Raw genomic sequence first — 20,109 nt, 5'->3', positions numbered from 1 at the left:
GTGGGCCACTGTAGTGAGTGCCCGCCCCGCCCCGCCCCTAAGAGCCAGAGGGACCTGCTGGGGGACAAGGTGGGGAGTCCCGGCAGTGCTTACCTGGGGCGGCTCCCGGGAAGCATAGGGCAGGTCCCTCTGGCTCCTAGGGGCAGGGTAGCGTAGCTGGGGGGGAGCAGGGGGTTACCTGCCACGGCGCGTTGCCCTCCTTGCGCCCCCCGCCCCAGCTCACCTCTGCTCCATCTCCCTGGGCCTGAGCGTGAAGCCGTCGTTTGCTTCTCAGCCCTCCCAGGCTTCCCGCGTGAACAGCTGATTAGTGGAGGGCGGGAGGAGAAGCTGGGTGGAGCATTCAGGGGAAGAGGCGGAGCGGAGGTGAGCTGGGGGCGGGGGCGGGGCGGGGAGCTGCCGGAGCTTTACTGGTTGTTAAATTTAAAAGCCCTTTTAGAACCAGTTGTCCCATGCGGGACAACCGGTTCTAAAAGGGCTTCTAAATTTAACAACCGGTTCCCGCGAACCGGCTCCAGCTCACCACCGCCTAAAGCGTGCTTAGTATGATCAGGCAATTCATATCTTGGTGTTGGCAGATGTACTATTGTAAGCGATGAGAAAATTGCACTAGCTTTAGTATCAAGTATTCTAGACTGGTTGACACTGTGGGATAATTAGGGGAGGAAAATGCAGTAGGTGATATGAGTTGCATTTATTTTTAGCTAATGTGTGTGGGCGGGGAAGAGCAAACAGAACAAATTGCCTTTTTAATAATCAGAATAGCTTTAAAATGACTGCAGAACCCTGGCACAGAGTAGAGTTGTAGATAGTGGTGTTTAAATGCTCCAAGGGAATCAAACTGAACCAACCAACCTGCTAAGAAGCAGGTTTTGCACTGTAGGGCGCTAACCGTAACTCTTTCCCTTATTATAAGCACAGGAAGAGGACAAAATGATTAATGTCCAGTGTCATTTCTGATCAGTCCTTCTGTCAGTCTCTTCATTTGGAAAATAGCTTGTAGAGTCTAAGAAATATTGTGAAGATTGTTATGGACTCTTGATCGTGTCTTCTCAAATGTTAATTTCTACTCTTTGAGTCTGAAGCAGTAAATCTCAGTTAAGATTAAGTAATGTATTTGGTTGTGATCTTCTTCATCCTCATCGTCAGTGAAGAATGGGAATGGAATTTGCTTTTGTTCCCAAAGTCATTCTTTTACTGTACTTCTGAAAACAAACAAAACTCCCTTAGTTCAATGTACTCATATCATTTAGGTCATAGATTCGGCTTGTGATAATATGGAACTGCCTTATCACAGTAGAGTATTTTACCCTTGTCACCTGAAGAATTGTTTCTTTGGTGTTTTAGAATGGTGGTTTTTCCTTATCCATTAAATGCAAGAGCTGACACAGTTGCTGAATTGTTGGAACTGGAGGCCTCCTCCAAACCACATCACAGTAGCTGTCTATCCTCAATGATGCCTGGATCTTCTTCCTAAGCAGTTATGGTTTAGATCCAGCCAAGTGTGTGGGCTGTAAAGTGTTCTTTCCAAAGTACATCACCTAACATTTCTTTTCCATGAATGTGATCTACAATAGGGTTGCCCAATCATCTAGGTTGGCTAGGACTTTCTGTTGGGGAGACAATGTTGGTGAAGTAATGTCTTTTATTGGGCCAACTTGTTGGTGAAAGAGACGAGCTTTCAAGTTACACTGAGCTCTTCAGGTTGAAAGCTTGTCTCTTTCACCAATAAGAAATTGGTCCAATAAAAGCTATTACCTCACCTGCCTTGTGTAGCGAAGTGACGACTCACCGGTGCGGCGCCTCCTGCTGGTTGTCCTGGGAATTAGCTCTTCACAAGCTTCGGAGTGCCCCTACTGGCCAGTGTCTCGCCTGCTGATGGCTCCGTGTCCCCCCCGGTGCCCTTTACCTTGGGGTGCTGCCCCAGAAGTACCCCACCATGCTCTGGGTCTCCCCTCCTAGGGAAACCCCCAACCCTCTATCCCCACCTTGCCTCAGTGGCTACTGCCAGTCATCATCTAGCTCCCGCTCACTGGGGCAAACTGCATTCTGTAAACCACTCATCACTGGCAAGGGGGGTTTGGACCAGCTGCCTCTGCCTAACCCCAGGCTACACCTCTGCAGCCCCAGTACCTTGCACAAGGCCTGCAGGCCTGGGAGTTACCAGGCTGGAGCTCCTCTTGCCTTTCCCCAGCATTACTCTACTCAGGTACCCTTCTCTCCCAGGCAGCCCGGTCCTTCTCTCTCTACAGCTAGAGAGAGACTGACTTAGCTCCTGGCTCACAGCCCTTTTATAGGGCCAGCTGTGGCCTGATTGGGGCGTGGCCCCAGCTGTGGCTGCTTCCCCAATCAGCCTAGCCTTTTTAAGGAGTGGGGCAACTGCCCCGCTACACCTTGTCTCCTAATATCTTGGGACCAACATGGCTACAACAACTCTGCAAATATCCATTCTTTGATCAGCAGGGAAGGAAATACATGAGATGTGGGCTCATGCCCACTCCATTCTTAAGTGTGTAACCCTTCTGCCCGTCTGAGTTGGCAGCAACAAAGGCCGGGTTCAGTATCTAGGGGTTCCGTTTAAATAACACAATGTATGTTGTTCTTGAAGTACATGTATAGATCCACTCTCTCCATCCTCCTTTCTTATATTTTGGGAGAGCTTTGACATAGATTTGGATTAAGTGAACAGGAGTCGATGGTTTCGAGCTGCAGTTCCATGTTTGCTCTCATTCCAAACATTCAGTTCTGCAAAGGAACATGCACTCAAAATGGCCACTACTTTCTTGAGCATTCCGTGAAGCAAATAGGCATGCAAGTTCCCAGAGTTTGGATCTATGTATATTGTATTAAACTACCCTTACTGGTAAGTACGCTTCATACAGTCTTGTTAACTTTAGTACAGTGTTTACAGAACTTACTACTATCCAGAGTCTAGTGTAGATTCTCCATTTGTACCCTTTTAACATCACTCAGCAAGTTTAAATTCCTCCCCCTTTTGCCTTTTGTCAGCTGGCAACCTATCCAAGGCTATGTGAGGAAACGGAAAGGATTGTTGCTGGCCACATTCGAGACAGAGAGGAGAAGACCAAGGAACAGGTGGGAATAAACATGAAATCTGATGGGTCGGGAATTGAGAGTGATGAAGGACTTGAACCATTTTTGAAAAGCTTTAGCCATGGTAAATTGCTTGTGTTGAAAGTGTAACAGACATTGACGTATTAGATGTTGGAGAGGTGGGGAATGGAGAGAGGTTCTAGAGAAGGGAGGGAATGAGAACAGCGCTGTTCCAAAAGCTCCTAATTTAGTCGCCAGTCACAAATGGGAGCAGAAAATGTAGATGACCTGCTGGTGGTGTATAACTGGAGTAACAGCTCCTCTTCTAATCCCACTTGCAGACAGTGGATGGGACATGGCCAAGGAAAAGGTACAATCCCTTGCAACCATAATAGCCCTCTGGGGCTACTGGCAGCTGTCCTAATTTAAAACAGTCCTCTGGCTTCTCATGGAGCTTGAGCCTCGGACCCTATGGAGCTTGAAAGCGCTGCATGGTATCCTGTTCCCTTCCTCTCAGTCAATATTATAGATGTTTACTCCAAGTCTTAATCACACAAGTTATTGATCTTGTGCCTTGGGGGAGCTTTTAATCAGCACAACCAAGTTTTCCAAACTTTGGAAGAAAAGGATACAGGTAACTTGGAATAACTGCTCCCATTTTTCTTTCCTTGTTCTTCTTCGAGTGATTGCTCATGTGTATTCCACAATAGGTGTGCATGCTTGCCACGTGCACCGGTGCCAGAAGTTTTTCCCCTAGCAGTACCCATGGGGGGGAGTGCCCCCGCATCCCCTGGAGTGGCGCCTGCCTGGTGCGGTATAAGGGGAGCTGCATGCTCCCCCCACCCTCAGTTCCTTCTTGCCGCCAGCGAAGGTGAGTCGGAACTGCTCAGCTCCAGCTTTGCTGCAGCTTGTCCCCAGAACTGTTCGTCCATTCATTAGTACCTGTAGTCAGTTAGGTATTTAAGTTAATTTAGTTAGTTAGTGAGCCCGGGCCGGGGCATGCCCCGCGCCCCGGGATTTAAGTCGTGCGGCTCTTTTAGGCGTTCTATGCCAAGGAGTGACCCGCATGCGGAGTGTCTGTGCTGCTTGGGAGAAACCCATATCAGCGAAAGGTGCAAGATCTGCAAGTTGTTCAAGCCCTGGACCAAAAAAGAAAGGGACATTAGGCTCCGGGCCATCCTGATGGAGTCGGCGCTGGCCCCGACCCCGGCACACCGCTCCGAACCGGTACCCGGCACCGCAGCGTCTGTACGCGGAGACCCTCCGGTACCATCGACCAGTCGGCACCGCTCCCCATCCATGGGGCACACTAAGAGGACCGGAAAGACGCCCTCTCCACAAGGGCACCGAGGGAAGTCTGGGACAGAGGCTAGCCCCATGTCGGGCAGCCCTCGATCCCCACCGGGCCCTAGGCCTCCGACTGATGTTGAGCGGAGTAGCCCGGCCTCTTTGGAGCAGGCCTCTCCGGATGTCCGGATGCCATCTACGCCCAAAGCCCTCCAGGCGGCCAGTGACGTCATGTCCATGCTGGTGCCCGGAGCTCCGCCGATGTCGGCCTCCACGCTCCAGGGGCAAGCTGCCGCTGGGATCACTGCAGTCGCCACCGGCCTGGTACTGGTCTTGGTCGAGGGAACGTTCCCGACACCACTCATGGCCCAGCGACCGTTCAGGGCTCGGTCCATGTGGATCGCCCTCGATGCCGGCCAGACTGTCTGGATGGGTGCCGTCCGACCAGGACTCCGGGCACCGCTCGTCTTCGGAGCAAAAATCGACAGGACCGTGGTGGACGTTGCCAACTGGCCTCGTCTCGAAGGAGGTACCACAATCGGTCGCGGCATGACCGTCTACGCCGTTCCTGCTCGGACTCCCGCTCCAAGTCTCCGTTAAGGCACCGTCGCCCCGGGTGTCGATCACCGGCGTCTCGCTGTCGTGGGTCTGCCCGTCGAGGCTGTTTGCGGAGCAGCTACTACCGTCGGTGCCATTCCTTCACCTTGAGATCGCGGTCCCGTGGCCGACGTAGATCCCAGCACCGCTGCTACTCCCGGTGCAGAGGCAGCAGTGGGTCGTATGCCAGCCCAGCCTCCGCTCACAGCCGCCCGTCTACAGGCCAGGCTAGCCAGCCCGAACAGCCGGCCCCGCCGGTGCGGTGCCTCAGCAAGTGCAGTGGCACTGAGCGTTGTGGCCAGTCCAGTGGTACCAGTGGGCACCGTGGCCTCCGGTGCAGCCACTGGTGGGGACTTGCTCGGTGGCCGGGGCGTCGGAAGCACCGTCGGCCTCCATCCCTAGACTGCCAAGAAAGGAGTCAGTGGGACCCATGTCCTCAGCACCGTGCCTGGAGTCCGACCAGGTGGTGGATCCTCCGGTGCTGGCCGACACCCAAAGCACCAAACCGGCCTCCTCGCCCCGTCCGGAGGAGCTGATTGCAGCCCCGCCCCCCCTCCGTCCCGCAGGACTATCGGGCCCACCAAGACCTCTTAAAAAGGGTGGCAGTGAGCCTCCATCTCCAAGCAGAGGAGATGGAGGAGCCCTCAGACTCCTTGTTCAATGTGCTGTCCCCCTCGGCACCGGGCAGGATGGCCTTGCCGCTCCATGAAGGGGTGGCAAGAATTTAAAATGCCCTGTGGCAAACACCAGCCTCATTGGCTACCATCTCTAAGAAGGTGGAACGCAAGTACTTTGTACCCACTAAGGGGCATGAATGTTTGTATACCCACCTGGTGCCCAACTCCTTGGTGGTTGAGTTGGTCAACCACAGGGAACAGCAGGGGCAGCCAGCCCCGACCCCTAAGAACAAAGACTCTCGGAGGCTGGATATTTTCGGGAGAAAAGTTTATTCATCGTCAAGCTTCCAGCTAAGAGTAGGAAACCATCAGGCTCTCCTGGGTCGCTACGAGTTTAATCTCTGGGGATCCCTCCCCAAGTTCAAGGACTCACTCCTGGAGCACAATAAAAAGGAGTTTAAGGCGCTCATGGAGGGAGGGGCAGCGGCCGCAAGGGCATCCCTGCAAGCTGCTTCGGATGCAGCGGACACGGCCGCACGGTCTGTGACCTCAGCGCTGTCTGTGAGATGAGCGTCATGGCTCCTGCTCTCTGGGCTATCCAGCAAAGCACAGTCGTCAATGCAGGATCTCCCTTTCGACGGGAAGGGTCTGTTTGCTGAGGAAACAGACACAAGGCTGAATGGCATGAAAGACTCCCGCACGGCCCTCCAGACCTTGGGCCTCTATGTCCCTGCTCCGGCAAAACCCAAGTTCAAGCCACAGCAGGCTTCTGCCCAGGCCGCCCTCCCGAAGTACGAGGCCGTCCATAAGAAGCAGTGGGACTATAGAAAACGCCCGCAAAAGCAGTCTCGGCCTGCCCACCAGCCTGGGTCCTCTAAGGGCAAGCAGGCGGGTAAAAGGCGTTTTTTGACGGGACGCTCGGAGGTACCCGGCCAGTTCTCAGCAGGGATCCACCCCCAATAAAGCTCCCTTTTTCCAATCGGTTGTGTGCTTTCCTCCCGGAATGGTCGTGGCTCACCTCGGACCGATGGGTCCTCAACACCATCTCCCGAGGTTACCCCCTTCAGTTTGCCTCCCCCCCCCCCACCCCCCCCCCCCCATCCCTCTTGGGGGACCCATCACACGAGGCTATGCTCGAGCAGGAGGTCGGGCAGTTCATGGAACTAGGAGCGATAGAGGTGGTGCCCAAGGAGTTCTTGGGCAAGGGGTATTACTCCCGGTATTTCCTTATCCTGAAGGCCAAAGGGGGGCTCAGGCCCATCATGGACCTGCGAGGTCTGAACCAGTACATGGTGAAACTCAAGTTCCGCATGGTTTCCCTGGCCTCCATTATCCCCTCTCTGGATCCCGGGGACTGGTACACTGCCCTCTATCTACAGGACGCGTACTTCCACGTCCACATATTCGAAGGGCACAGGCGCTTCCTCCATTTCGTGGTGGGACAGAATCACTACCAATTCACGGTCCTCCTGTTTGCTCTGTCCACTGCCCCCAGGGTCTTTACAAAGTGCATGTCAGTAGTAGCGGCCTACCTCAGGCGCCGGGGGGGGGTGTCCAGATATTCCCCTATCTGGACGACTGGCTGGTTAAGGGCACCTCCTGATCGCAGGTGAGGGATCATGTGGCACTCCTCCTGTCCACATGCACCGCCCTGGGCCTGATGGTAAGTAATACCAAGTCCACGTTAGTCCCGGTCCAACGCATAGAGTTTATCGGGGCGCTCCTGGATGCAACGTCGGCCAGGGCCTCTCTCCCCCCAGTCAGGTTCGAGACCCTGATAGGGCTCATCAACTCAATCGCAATGTTCCCGGTGATGACAGCCAGGGCTTGCCTGGAGCTGCTAGGTCACATGTCGGTGTGCAAGTATGTGGTCTGCCACCCCAGACTCAGGATGAAGCCCCTTCGGCTCTGGCTGGCCTTGAAGTTCTCCCAGTCACGGACAGAATGGGCAAGGTCCTCATCATGCCGAACTTGGTGATCACCTCCCTGCGGTGGTGGTCCGCCCCAAGCAACATGCTCCAAGGGGTCCCGTTCAGGGACAGGGCTTCGTCGTTGGAGCTGGTGTCCCATGCATTGGACCTGGGCTGAGGGGCCCATATGGGGAATTTTCAGACCGAAGGCCTGTGGTCTCTGCAAGATCTAACCCTTCATATAAACATCAAGGAACTCAGGGCGGTGCGACTGGCGTGTATGGCCTTCCGCTCGCACCTGAAGGGCAAGGTAGTCCGGGTTCTTACGGACAACATGGCCTCAATGTTCTATATCAATAGGCAAGGCGGGGCCCAATCCTCTGCCACGAAGCCCTCAGTCTGTGGGACTTCTGTATAGCTCACGACATCCACCTAAAAGCCTTTCACCTGCCGGGCGCCCGGAACGTGAGGGCGGATCGCTTGAGCAGAGACTTTTCCTCTCAGCACGAGTGGTCTCTATACCCGGAAGTGGCCCACCAGCTCTTCCGAAGGTGGGGAACTCCCCAGGTGGACCTATTTACGACCCGGCAGAACCGACGATGCCCCCGGTTCTGCTCCGGGGGGGGGGGCCATGGGAAGGGCGCTATCTCCGATGCCTTTATTCTGTCCTGGTCAGGCCAGCTTCTCTATGCCTTTCCCCCGTTCCCTCTGATCAGCAGGGTCCTGGAGAGAATAAAGATGGACAAAGCCACGGTCCTCCTCATTGCCCCGGCGTGGCCCAGGCAGCACTGGTACAGGACCCTCTCAGGCCTGGTGGTGGCTCTGCCATGGCCGTTGCCGCTCCGCCCGGACCTGCTCTCTCAGGACCAGGGCTGCCTCCTCCACCCCAGCCTGGCAGCTCTTCACCTCACGGCATGGCTGCTCATTGGCTAGGTGGCAAGGAAAGGACATGCTCAGAACAGGTTCAGTGCGTCCTCCTTGAAAGTAGACGGCCCTCCACTTGCCGCTCCTACATGGCTAAGTAGTCTCGGTTTTCTAGGTGGGCGGCGGACCAAGGTGTGTCCCCAATGGCCGCCCCGATCCAGCTTATCCTTGATTACCTCCTCCACCTGAGGGCCCAGGGCCTGGCGCCCTCGTCAGTCAGGGTGCACCTGGTGGCCATATTGGTGCAAGGACACACTGTGTTCTCCCATGCTATGACCGGCCAGTTCCTTAAGGGTTTGGACCGGCTTTACCTATATTCTAAGCCCCTGGTCCCACAATGGGACCTGAATCTGGTGCTGGCTTGTCTTACATGGCCCCCGTTTGAACTGTTAGCCACGTGTTCCTGGTCTCACCTCTCGTGGAAGGTGGCCTTCCTGGTTGCTATCACGTCGGCCAGGCGGGTCTCGGAGCTCAGGGCCCTGACCTCCGAGCCGCCGTATACGGTCTTTCATAAGGACAAGGGCCAGCTCTGCCCCAACACCCCGCGTTCCTCCCGAAGGTGGTCTCCGCCTACCACATGGGTCAGGACATTTTTCTACCAGTCCTCTGCCCCAAGCCTCACGTGACTAGTGAGGAGCACCATCTCCACATGCTCAATGTGAGGCGGGCTCTTGCTTTCTACCTCGAGCAGAACAAGCCATTCAGAAAGTCCTCACAACTTTTCGCCGCCTCGGCTGAGCGCGCAAGAGGCCAGCCGATTTCCACTCAGCGGCTTTCCAACTGGATCACTTCGTGCATCTGCTCCTGTTATGAGTTGGCGTGTGTCCCCCCGCCGCCCATTGTGAGGGCGCACTCGAGTCGGGTGCAGGCCTCGTCGGCTGCCTTCGTGGCCCTCGTCCCTATACAGGACATTTGTAGGGTTGCCATGTGGTCTTCGGTTCACACGTTCACCTCGAACTATGCGATAGTCTCCCAAATCAGGGATGATGCCGGGTTCGGCAGGGTGGTACTCCATCCCGAGAACTTGGGAACTCCTACCCACCTCCAGAAGGTATAGCTTGGAATCACCTATTGTGGAATACACATGAGCAATCACTCGAAGAAGAAAAGACAGTTACCTTTTTGTAACTGGTATTCTTCGAGATATGTTGCTCCTGTCTATTCCACATCCTGCCCTCCTTCCCCTCCTTGCCGGAGTTGTCTGGCAAGAAGGAACTGAGGGTGGGGGGAGCATGCAGGTGCCACTCCAGGGATTGCAGGGGGCGCTCCCCCCTACGGGTACTGCTAGGGGAAAAACTTCCGGCACCAGTGCACATGGCAAGCACGCACACCTATTGTGGAATAGACATGAGCAACACATCTCGAAGAACACCAGTTATGAAAAGGTAACTGTCTTTTTCCTTCCTCTCACGTGCCCAGAGATGAAGACAAAATATTAGCTTCCTATGTATGTGAATTCAGAGAGCTTCTAACTTCTTTTTGTTCAAATTGTATGCAAATCTGACAGGGTCCAGGCACAGACAGTGATACATATACCTATAATTTACTTATGCTGTTAACAATTACTGTATTAAAATTGGTCAGGCTAGTAGGGAGACATTCAGAAGGCCCAAGCCCGAGCCACTCAGCTCCCATTAAAACAACAAGGAGTCTGGTGGCACCTTAAAGACTAACAGATTTATTTGGGCATAAGCTTTCGTGGGTAAAAACCTCACTTCTTCAGATGCATAGAGTGAAAGTTACAGATGCAGGCATTATATACTGACACATGGAGAGCAGGGAGTTACTTCGCAAGTGGAGAACCAGTGTTGACAGGGCCAATTCAATCAGGGTGGATGTAGTCCACTCCCAATAATAGATGAGGAGGTGTCAATTCCAGGAGAGGAAAAGCTGCTTCTGTAATGAACCAGCCACTCCCAGTCCCTATTCAAGCCCAGATTAATGGTGTTAAATTTGCAAATAAATTTTAGTTCTGCTGTTTCTCTTTGAAGTCTGTTTCTGACGTTTTTTTGTTCAGCTCCCATTGACTTTCAGTGGAAGTTGGGGTCCCCTCTGCCTTTTGAAAATCTCCCCTTTGAGGAATAAAAAGAAAATATCTTTATGGGGTACAGTGTTCTGGGAGCTCTGCAGTGGCAATTGTACAAATTTTTGGTGAAATGAAAGGGGTTTAAAAATAATATTGGACTTCATGAGAAAAACCAATTACACAAGAAAAGGAGCAAAATTGTGTAGTCTAGTGGTATAGGACTTGGTGAAGAGGATTGTTTGATGCAATGCCCAGACACAATAAGGCATTCAGTAGTAAAGGCTTTACTCAGAAGTAACTATTTTTTCCATAGTGGTTTTTGTTGGCTACAGAGAGACTGGTATCCTAGTAGGAAGGTCACATTACATTATTTTATCAAATTAAAACTCTTATTAGTTTTTTTTTTAATAGGGTCTATGCATCAAAGTATTCTTACCCACAGTGTTCTGGCAATAATAAGTTGTTGCCCCGAGGCATAGACTTGGAGAGGTTTTGATAATTATGCAGTTTTACACACTTAGGGGATGTCTACACTGCAGTTAAACACCTGTGACTGGCCCGTGCCCTCAACTCATGAGGCTTTTGCTAGGGGAGGAGAGCCATGCAAAAAACCTTTCCTCTTCTTTGCATGGTTGAGCAAGGGCCTTCTATTGTAGCAGTCCCTGCATTCCTCAGAGCACAGGGATGGTTCACTCCTGATCCCTGCTGGGGAGCAAGCATCTGAAAAGATGGCAGGAGGAAAGCGGGGTCATGGTCCCTCTGCACTGTCCTGGTACACACTTTAGGAAGGCTGCGGGAGGGGGGTCTTTTCTTTGTGCATTTTAAGATATTTCCATGTTAAATAGATCATGATGTTTCAGTACAATTATCCATCTGAGACACCAACAAATCAACAGATCAAGGCTACTCAAGTAGCAAGCTGAAACCTCTGTTTTGCTAAACTGTTCATTTTGTTACTTCATCCACCAGCCCACCCCTGTTTGTTTCGTCCACCTGTTTTATCCTGTCCAACGCTTCAACTGTAAGTTCACTGGGCAGACTTGTTACATGTTTGTACAGTGCCTAACACCACAGCGCCCTAATTCTTCATAGAGGTTCCTGACTAGCCTGGTGTAGTAATAGTAGCAATAAGAGATCAAATATTGCCTATCCTGCAAAATATAGTGCTAGAATCTGTGATATGTATTAAACTCCCCTTTGGCTAGATATGGTTAGTCTTAATTAAATTTTACAGAAGCTGATAATGAGGCAACTGTAAGAAAGCTGAGGGAGGTAGTTGACTGATAGTTCCATTATAGCCTAGTTTGCTAAATAAGTAAAGAAACAGATTTGATTTAGTAGGTAGTACTGCTTTTGGCCAGAATGATTATAAAAGACAATATTCAATAATGCAGCAAACTCAAATTTTCTTTTTCCTTTTTTTCTTCCTGGTAGGTACTGCTGCTAATTGATATCCAGGTATCTTACATCAATACCAACCATGAAGACTTCATTGGCTTTGCAAAGTATGTATACAGAGACTTTATTATACAGATCCACTGTTAATTTCCCCTTCTTACCGATTTAAGGAAAAAAATAGCCTGAAACATTTAGAATGGTGGAGATGCCTACTGCCAACCTCGAGACATGCAAATAGCGTGTAATGCGGTTCACTATTCACTGCTGGGCACCTCCTGGTGGTTCATCTGGGGATTAGCTCTCGACCAGTCTGACGCCCTGTATGCCTTCAGTTGCCCACCCTGTAGTGTGTCTGTCTCTCTGTCTCTGGACTCAGGTTACGTCCTCCTTCGTGACTCAGGGTGCTCCCTCTTCGTGGCTTGGCCCTCTGGCCAGGTCACTATAGTAGTTCTTCTGTGGTATCAAAGTCCCACTGGATGAACCATCTCAGACAGTCTTCCAGTCCACTGCCCCAACTGTGCCACTTCCCCAGTGGCTGGCAGTGGAACCCAGGCCCATCCACTGCTCCAGGTTCCAGCCAGGGACCCTAAACCCAGCAACCGCAGTCTGTGCAAGCTCGGACCCTGTTGCTCTTTCCCTGGGCTCTTTCCTACCTCTCTTCTGTCTTCTGCCCCTGCCCCCTTTTGGTCACCACTGGAGCTTCCTCTGCTCCGTGTGGCGATTTCACCCCTTCTCAGGTTGTTGCCAGCGTCTGTATTCTCAGGCAGGATCCCCAGGCATACTTCTCCTGGGATTCCTCCTTGTCTTTTGCTAATTGCCATCATCTCTAGGGAGTGGCACCCAGTTCTTTCCTGCTGCCCCGTCTTGCTCTCTACTTCCTGGCTTTATACAGCTCAGCCTGCCCCTAGCCTGCTGGGCTTTATCTCCTTCATCTCCTCAGCTCAGCCGGCCCTGACTCTCCTCCAGGGGCAGCCTGCCATGGGGATAATTGGCCCTTTTTTTTTTTCCTACTCAGGCCTAGTGTGGTGTGGACACCCCATCACATAGAGGCTCACCCTCAGGACACTTAATACTTGACTGTGCCCCCTACTGTAGGTCTAGACTGGATTCTCTTGCTTTATCCTAGCCTGACTTCAGGGCTCACTGGAAATGCATCTCTTGACCTGGAACTGCGTCTCTCACTTTTTATAGAATCATAGAAATGTAGGGCTGGAAGGAACCTCAAGAGGTCTCAAGTCCAGCCCAGCCTAGTCTCTTGACCTTGAACTGTGTGTCTCTGGAGACAGCTTTTGATGCACGGATGCCTTTGGTGCAGCCGTTACTGGTAGCATTGGTGCACAGTTGCTAATACAGATTTTAGCAGCATTGATTTAGTACTCACTACACTGCCTGCTTAGGATGACAGTGACACTGCTGAAAATGAGCAAGACTGCTGTTTGGATATAGAGGATAATAGTAGCAGAAGCCAAGAACTATCTCTGAGGGAAGAAGAGCAAGATAATTCTCTCCAATATGGGCTGATCCTTTTTTCCATTTAATTGAACAGATTAAGATTTCTTCTTTTGATATGCAGACAATCCAGGAAAACCCCAAGGCTGTGATTTTGAGGTGTTTGGCCTCATTTCCCAGATGATGTAACAAGTGCCCCTCTTCCATCTTAGACTCGACCAGTTGGTGAGGTTTGGCAGCAACTTCATACCACTCTGGATGTCTCCAAGATGGTTATTGGAAAATGGAGGGATATCCTCAGCTTATTTCTCCCTCCCTCTCCAAAAGATTATGGTGATGGAGGCAGCCGCAATCATGATAGTGCCATAGCATGACTCCAGAGGCTAGGATGCCCTTGGACACAGATTTTTTCAATCTGGGATATTGTCAGCTCACGTTGGGAACAACAGTATGTGTTCTATATGGGAAAACACCAGTTCAAGCTGTGGAAGAAGGTTTGCACTGTGTACCCCCCACCTCCAAGGGTGTGGAGCAAAGAGTTTGTAAGAAACTGACTTGTGAGGGAGTGGACAAAGCCAGGGTGTGGCTATCCTTTGGTGATACAACAATGGGGACAGCTGTCTGTGCCACTGATGCTTGCGGACACATTGTTGCATTTACTAGGCCTTGGCTTTGTGTGATGGTTTCACCAGAAGTTTCAGGACCATGAAACTTTGAAGATGGGGGAAAATGGATGATAGTCTTCTGAAAGCTGAGATAATTAAATCTGTCCCTCATTCTCTCAGGTTATCCTCCCCTCCTCCTCCTCCTCTTTCTTTTATCTTCTAAGGAAAGCACCTGCCAAGAAACCAGCACATACATATGCTCTGGATTCTGCGGTGCCCAGTGCATGCAAAGTTAGTTCACTTTGCCTTCCTTCTGGAAGAAAACTCTAGGTTTCTGAATTCTGGAGTGACTAGCCAGCCTGTCTTGTACTCCCTTACTATTAGAGCGAGACTAGGGTCCATTTATCATGCAAGGCCCTTCTTGGACACGCACAACTCAGAATTACAAATTTCTCCCTTCCAGAATGTGCTGTAATTCAGCATCCCGAAGAGAAGCTGCAGTAAATCTAATCCCTTCTGACAAAAGGATGTCATTGAGCCTGTGCTATTGGTTAAAAGAAAGGGAGGATTTGAGCCTGTCCTGAATGTTAAAGACTTCCATTGGTAACTGGTTAAGGGAAAATTCGAAATTGGGTTTTAGAGAACAATTGTACCTCTCCTAGAGGAAAAGGATTGCTATGAGCTATAGTTGGTGGTAGTGCCTATGTATTTATACTGATAGAACTGTGTATTTTTTCTCTTTCTGGATATTTGGATAGCAATCTAGAAGGGATATAAGAAGCAGTGCCTCTCAATTGGTATGCTGGTGCCACTAGGGCTTAAGATAAACTAGTCAATGTTCCAACTTGTTCCCAGAAACTGGTTGGAGTGTACAAGGGCCTTACTTGACACAGCTCAACTCAAAGCCTTCTTGCTCTGGAATAGGGTCCAGGACATAAGGGAAAGGATTTTCAGAGCCAGCCGGATCAGCAAGAGCCATGCAGCAAAAGATTGGCCTGATAGCTACAATGGTTATATGTCAATGAAGTCTTGATTTCAAATTTTCTCATTGCAAAACCAAGTGACCACATATATTTGTTCCTGGGATGGGGAGCTGATATGAAGGGCCACCTCTTCCAACATCCTTGGTCTTCAGGAATAGCAGCTGCACGTGAATGTTCTGGAGATGAGGGTAGTCCTGAATGCTCTGAAGACCTTTAGGTAATGTTTATCACAAAAAGTAGCAGAATCTTTCCTCTTGTATTTGGAAGCCCTGAAGACACAGGATTGGGCAGTGTTCCACAAAACACATCTGGTGGCAACTTATGTGGCAGGAATGAAAAAGTGAATTGCAGACAGCCCATGTCAATCAGTAGTGGACATATGAGTGCAGCCTTAGATAAGAAAGTAGTGGACCATAGGAAGTATGGCAAGAGACTACCCTAGCTTAACTAGGAGATCTTCATTGATCTGAAACTCAAAAAAGAGTCCTACAAAAATTGGAAACTAGGTCAAATTACAAAGGATGAATATAAACAAATAACACAAATATGTACGGACAAAATCGGAAACACCAAGGCACAAAACAGGATTAAACTAGCTTGAGACATAAAGAGAAAGATCAAGGACAGGGTAGGCCCCTTACTCAATGAGGGGGGGGGGGAACAATAGCAGAAATTGTGGAAATGGCAGAAGTGCTAAATGACTTTTTTGTTTGTTTTCACTAAAAAGTTCATTAGCAGTTGGACATCTAACTTAATGAATGCCAGTGAAAATGAGGTAGGATCAGCGGCTAAAATAGGGAAAGAACAAGTTAAAAACTATTTAGACAAGTTAGATGTCTTCTAATCACCAAGGCCTGATGAAATATGTCCTAGAATACTGACTGAGGAGATATCTGAGCCATTAGTGATTATCTTCAAAAAGTCATGGAAGATGGGAGAGATTCCAGAGGACTGGAAAAGGGCAAATATAGTGCCAGTCTATAAAAAGAGGAATAAGGACAACCCAGGGAATTACAGACCAGTCAGCTTAACTTCACTAGCTGGAAAGATAATGGAGCAAATAATTAAGCAATCAATTTGCAGATACCTAGAAGATAATAAGGTGATAAGTAAGTCAGTATGGACTTGTCAAGAATAAATCATGTCAAACCAACCTAATAGCTTTCTTTGACAGGGTAAGAAGCCTTGTGGATGGGGGGAAGCTATGGATGTGGTATATCCTGACTTTAGTAAGGCTTTTGGTACTGTCTTGCACGATCTTCTCATAAACAAACTAGGGAAATACAGCCTAGATGGAGCTACTATAAGGTGGGTACATAACTGGTTGGAAAACCATTCCCAGAATGTATTATCAGTGGTTCACAGTCAACCTGGAAGGGCATATCAAGTGAGGTCCCGCAGGGATCAGTTCTGGGTCTGGTTCTGTTCAATATCTTCATCAGTGATTTAGATAATGGCATAGAGAGTACACTTATAAAGTTTGCAGACAATACCAAGTTGGGAGGGGTTGCAAGTGCTGTGGAGGATAGGATTAAAATTCAAAATGATCTGGACAAACTGGAGAAATGGTCTGAGGTAAATAGGATGAAATTGAATAAGGACAAATGCAAAGTACTCCACTTGAAATGACTGCCTATGAAGGAGTACTGCAGAAAGGGATCTGGGGGTCATACTGGATCACAAGCTAAATATGAGTGAACATATTCAAAATCAAACATCATTCTGGGATCTGTTAATACAGTGGTCACCAATCGGTCGATTGTGATCAACTGGTCGATCCTGGAGACTCTCCCGGTTGATTGTGCTCTCCGGCGGCATAGCAGGGCTGCCGCTAAAGCAGGATCCCTGCCTGCCCCAGCCCCATGCTGCTCCCGGAAGTGGCCATCACACCCCTGTGGCCCTGGGAAGGGAGAGGGGGTCAGAGGTCTCCGTGCGCTGCTCCTGCCTGCAAGCATTGTTCCCCGCAGTTCCCATTGGCCAGGAACGGGGAACTGTGGCCAATGGGAGCTGCGGGGGCAGTGCCTGCATAGAGGGGCAACGTGTGGATCCACGTGTCCCTCCCCCTCCCCCCCGAGGGGCCGCAGGGGTGTGTTTGGGCCCTTCCGGGAGAGGTGTGGGGCTGGGGCAGGCAGGGAGCCTGCCTTAGCCCTGCTGTGCTGCCATCTGGGAGCCACTTGAGGTAAGTGCTGCCCGCAGGAGCCTGCACCCCAACCTCTCTCCTAGAGCCAGCACCCTATACCCCCTCTTGCACCCCAAGCCCCTGACCTGACCCCCCTCCCAGAGACAGCACCCCGTACTCCCTCCTGCACCCCAAGCCGTTGCCCCAGGCTTAGCCTGAAGCCCCCTCCCACACTGCAAACCTCTCAGCCCCAGCCCAGAGCCCGCACCCCCTCCCGAACCCCAACCCTCAGCCCCAGCCCAGTGAAAGTGAGTGAGGGTGGGAGAGAGAGAGCGATGGAGGAGTGGGGGGATGGAGTGAGTGGGGCAGGGCCTTGGGGAATGAGTGGGGCCTCAGCGAAGGGGTGGGGTAGACCCTGGGTTGTCCTTAAATTCAAAAAGTGATCTTGGGCGTAAAAAGGTTGGAGACCACAGTATTAGCAGGAGTGTTGTAAGCAAGACACAAAAAGTAATTCTTCCGCTCTACTCTGCAAATTAGGTCTCAACTGGAGTATTGTGTCCAATTCTGGGTGCCACATTTCAGGAAAGATGTTGACAAATTAGATAAAGTCCAGGGAAGAGCAACACAAATGATTAAAGGTCTAGAAAACATGACCAGTGAGGGAAGATGGAAAAAATTGGGTTTGTTTAGTCTGGAGAAGAGAAGAATGAGGGGGTATATGATAACAGTTTTCAAGTACACAAAAGGTTGTTACAAGGAGGAGGAAGGAAATCTCTGAGGATAGGACAAGAAGCAATAGGGTAAAATTGCAGCAAGTGTAGTTTAGGTTGGACATTAGGAAAAACTTCCTAACTGTCAGGGTGGTTAAGCACTGGAATAAATTACCTAGGGAGCGTTGTGGAATCTCTGTCATTGGAGATTTTTACAAGCAGGTTAGACAAACACCTCTCAAGGATGGTCTAGATAATACTTAGTCCTGCCATGAGTGCACGGGACTGGACTAGATGTCCTCTCGAGGTCCCTTCCAGTCCTATGATTCTATGATATCTTTCTAGAATGGGTTCACAACCTTTCTGAAAAACAACTTACCTGTGTTCTGTACATTATTCTAGCATTATTGCTTAGATCAGATCTCAAGAGGAATCCGATCTGACCTTTCAGGGTTACACAATATATTCCTGGAACCAGGGTGCCGGTCTCCCTCCCCAAGAGTTTTATTTCTTTTGTGTTGCCCCTGGATTTCCTTTACCCACTGCTGTATTTTGGGGGGATATTACCTATCGATATATTAAACAAAGGAAATGGTTATGTTTACTTCTGAGGCTATGTTCACCCAGTTAGTTTTTCACAGCATATTGTAGTCTTGCATTTTTTTGTATAAACATTGCAGAGAATTACTAATGTTTAATTGTTACCCTCGGAAGAGGTATGTTTTAATGGAATACTACTCATCCACCCCTTTCTCCACAAAGATATGAAGGTTTGGAACCTCTGCTTCTTATTCTCTTTCACTGATTACTTTAAAGGGATATTTTTGCCCCCCCATTGGAAAGAAATGGATTGTTAGATCACTGGGAGAAACCTAAGTACCTGTGCAAGGGGTGGCTCAAAGTGCACCCCGCTGAGTCCAGTGACTTAGAACTTTGAGTTGTGATAGTAGTTTCAAAACCCATTCTCTGGTGTACATAGACCTCAAAATGGCAATACACTTATTTTCTGATAAGTGCAATTGTCAGTAAGCAACTCTACTGGAAGAAATTATTAAGGAGACAAGAAGCATCTCAACTATAGAAGTCTAGCTTCTTAAAATGGTGTTCAACAGAAGAGAATGAGTAAATAATTTTAGTGTTTACATTTTTAAACCATTCTTAATATATAGTACAATAGAAATTATGCAGTATCAACTATATTAACATTTAGTATTACAAGAAATACATTTATATTGGAGCAGGTTGGGAACTTTCTGTCAAGATAATTTTTTGACAGAGAAAATGCAGTTTTTGCAAAATCTAAGCTTTCCAGACTGCATTTCCCATGATGCACCATGGCCTCCCCTCTGAAGGAGTCTCATGATCAATCATGGGAATTATATGACTATGGTACATTGCAAGAGATGTAGTTTGGCCAGGGTGACTGGCCCATAGGGAAGAATCAGAGCAATGGGGCACCACTATACCTTAAGCAGATGCAGGTTAATGTCAAATTAACTTCAAATGAAACATTTTGGATTGGGAACGTCAAAACACTTCTTTTCAGTTAATATAAAAATGAACCATTTCAGAACCAAAATCTTTTGGAAACTTTGAGAAAAAAATTGATATTTTGACTTTAAGTCCCGATTTGGGAGGAAAACAAATGGTGAAATATTGGAATTCCCTGCAGGATAGAAATTCTGATTTGCTCAGCTATAACCCATATCTATCTAATCTCTCTAAACAGAACCATATATATTGATTCCTTCAGTGAACAATATTTTTTTAATCTAGGTAAACAAAAAGCCAATCACTGTGCTTAAGAAAGAATGGAACATAATAATAATAATAATATATGGAGATATACCTATCTCATAGAACTGGAAGGGACCCTGAAAGGTCATCAAGTCCAGCCCCCCTCCCAAGTACTGATTTTGCCCCAGATCCCTAAGTGGCCCCCTCAGGGATTGAACTCACAACCCTGGTTTTAGCAGACCAATGTTCAAACCACTGAGCTTTCCCTCCCCATAGTTCACGTTAATATGGGAAAACACCAGGCACTAATTTAACCATAAATTCTTCTAAGTCCAAAGGCCAAATGGTATTTTATACAGTTGCTCTAAACATGCTTAACAGTCTAAAAATAAGCAGTCACTACACCCGAACATTTATAAGCATTTGATAAAGATACTTCCAAACGGGCAAAACCTAGTGGTGCTTTAGACCCATATTGGTCAGCTCCAACATGATCAGCCAGGTATTAGCAATGAACCCTTTAAGAGTTTGCAAAGAGCGGTGATGTCATTGCCAATGACTGACTTCAACTAAAAACCCATCTGAGACGATTCACCCTTATTTCTAGTCTTAATACAGATAAGATTTCCAATCTCCTTTCTTCCCGAGGTCTCCTATCTCTTCTTGCTGACTAACAGAACAGTGGGAAGGTTTGTG

General features: G+C 49.2%; 1 protein-coding gene across 3 annotated transcripts in view; it reads left to right on the top strand.

The window, feature by feature from the left end:
• LOC112107415 (dynamin-3) overlaps positions 1-20,109 on the top strand; it is a 309,995-nt gene that overhangs the window by 109,066 nt on the left and 180,820 nt on the right. For all 3 annotated transcript variants that reach the window (XM_026656091.1, XM_026656092.1, XM_026656090.1), the window contains exons 11-12: positions 3,007-3,093; positions 11,847-11,917. In XM_026656091.1, coding sequence (XP_026511876.1) covers positions 3,007-3,093; positions 11,847-11,917 — 158 coding nt within the window. The remainder of the gene's footprint in view (positions 1-3,006; positions 3,094-11,846; positions 11,918-20,109) is intronic.

This window comes from Terrapene carolina, unplaced genomic scaffold (assembly GCF_002925995.2).
Source record: "Terrapene carolina triunguis isolate 2854851 unplaced genomic scaffold, T_m_triunguis-2.0 Scaffold212, whole genome shotgun sequence".
Taxonomy (NCBI): Eukaryota; Metazoa; Chordata; order Testudines; family Emydidae; genus Terrapene; species Terrapene triunguis.
Note: the sequence above shows the minus strand (reverse complement) of the source record. Positions and strands in the feature narration are given on the sequence as shown.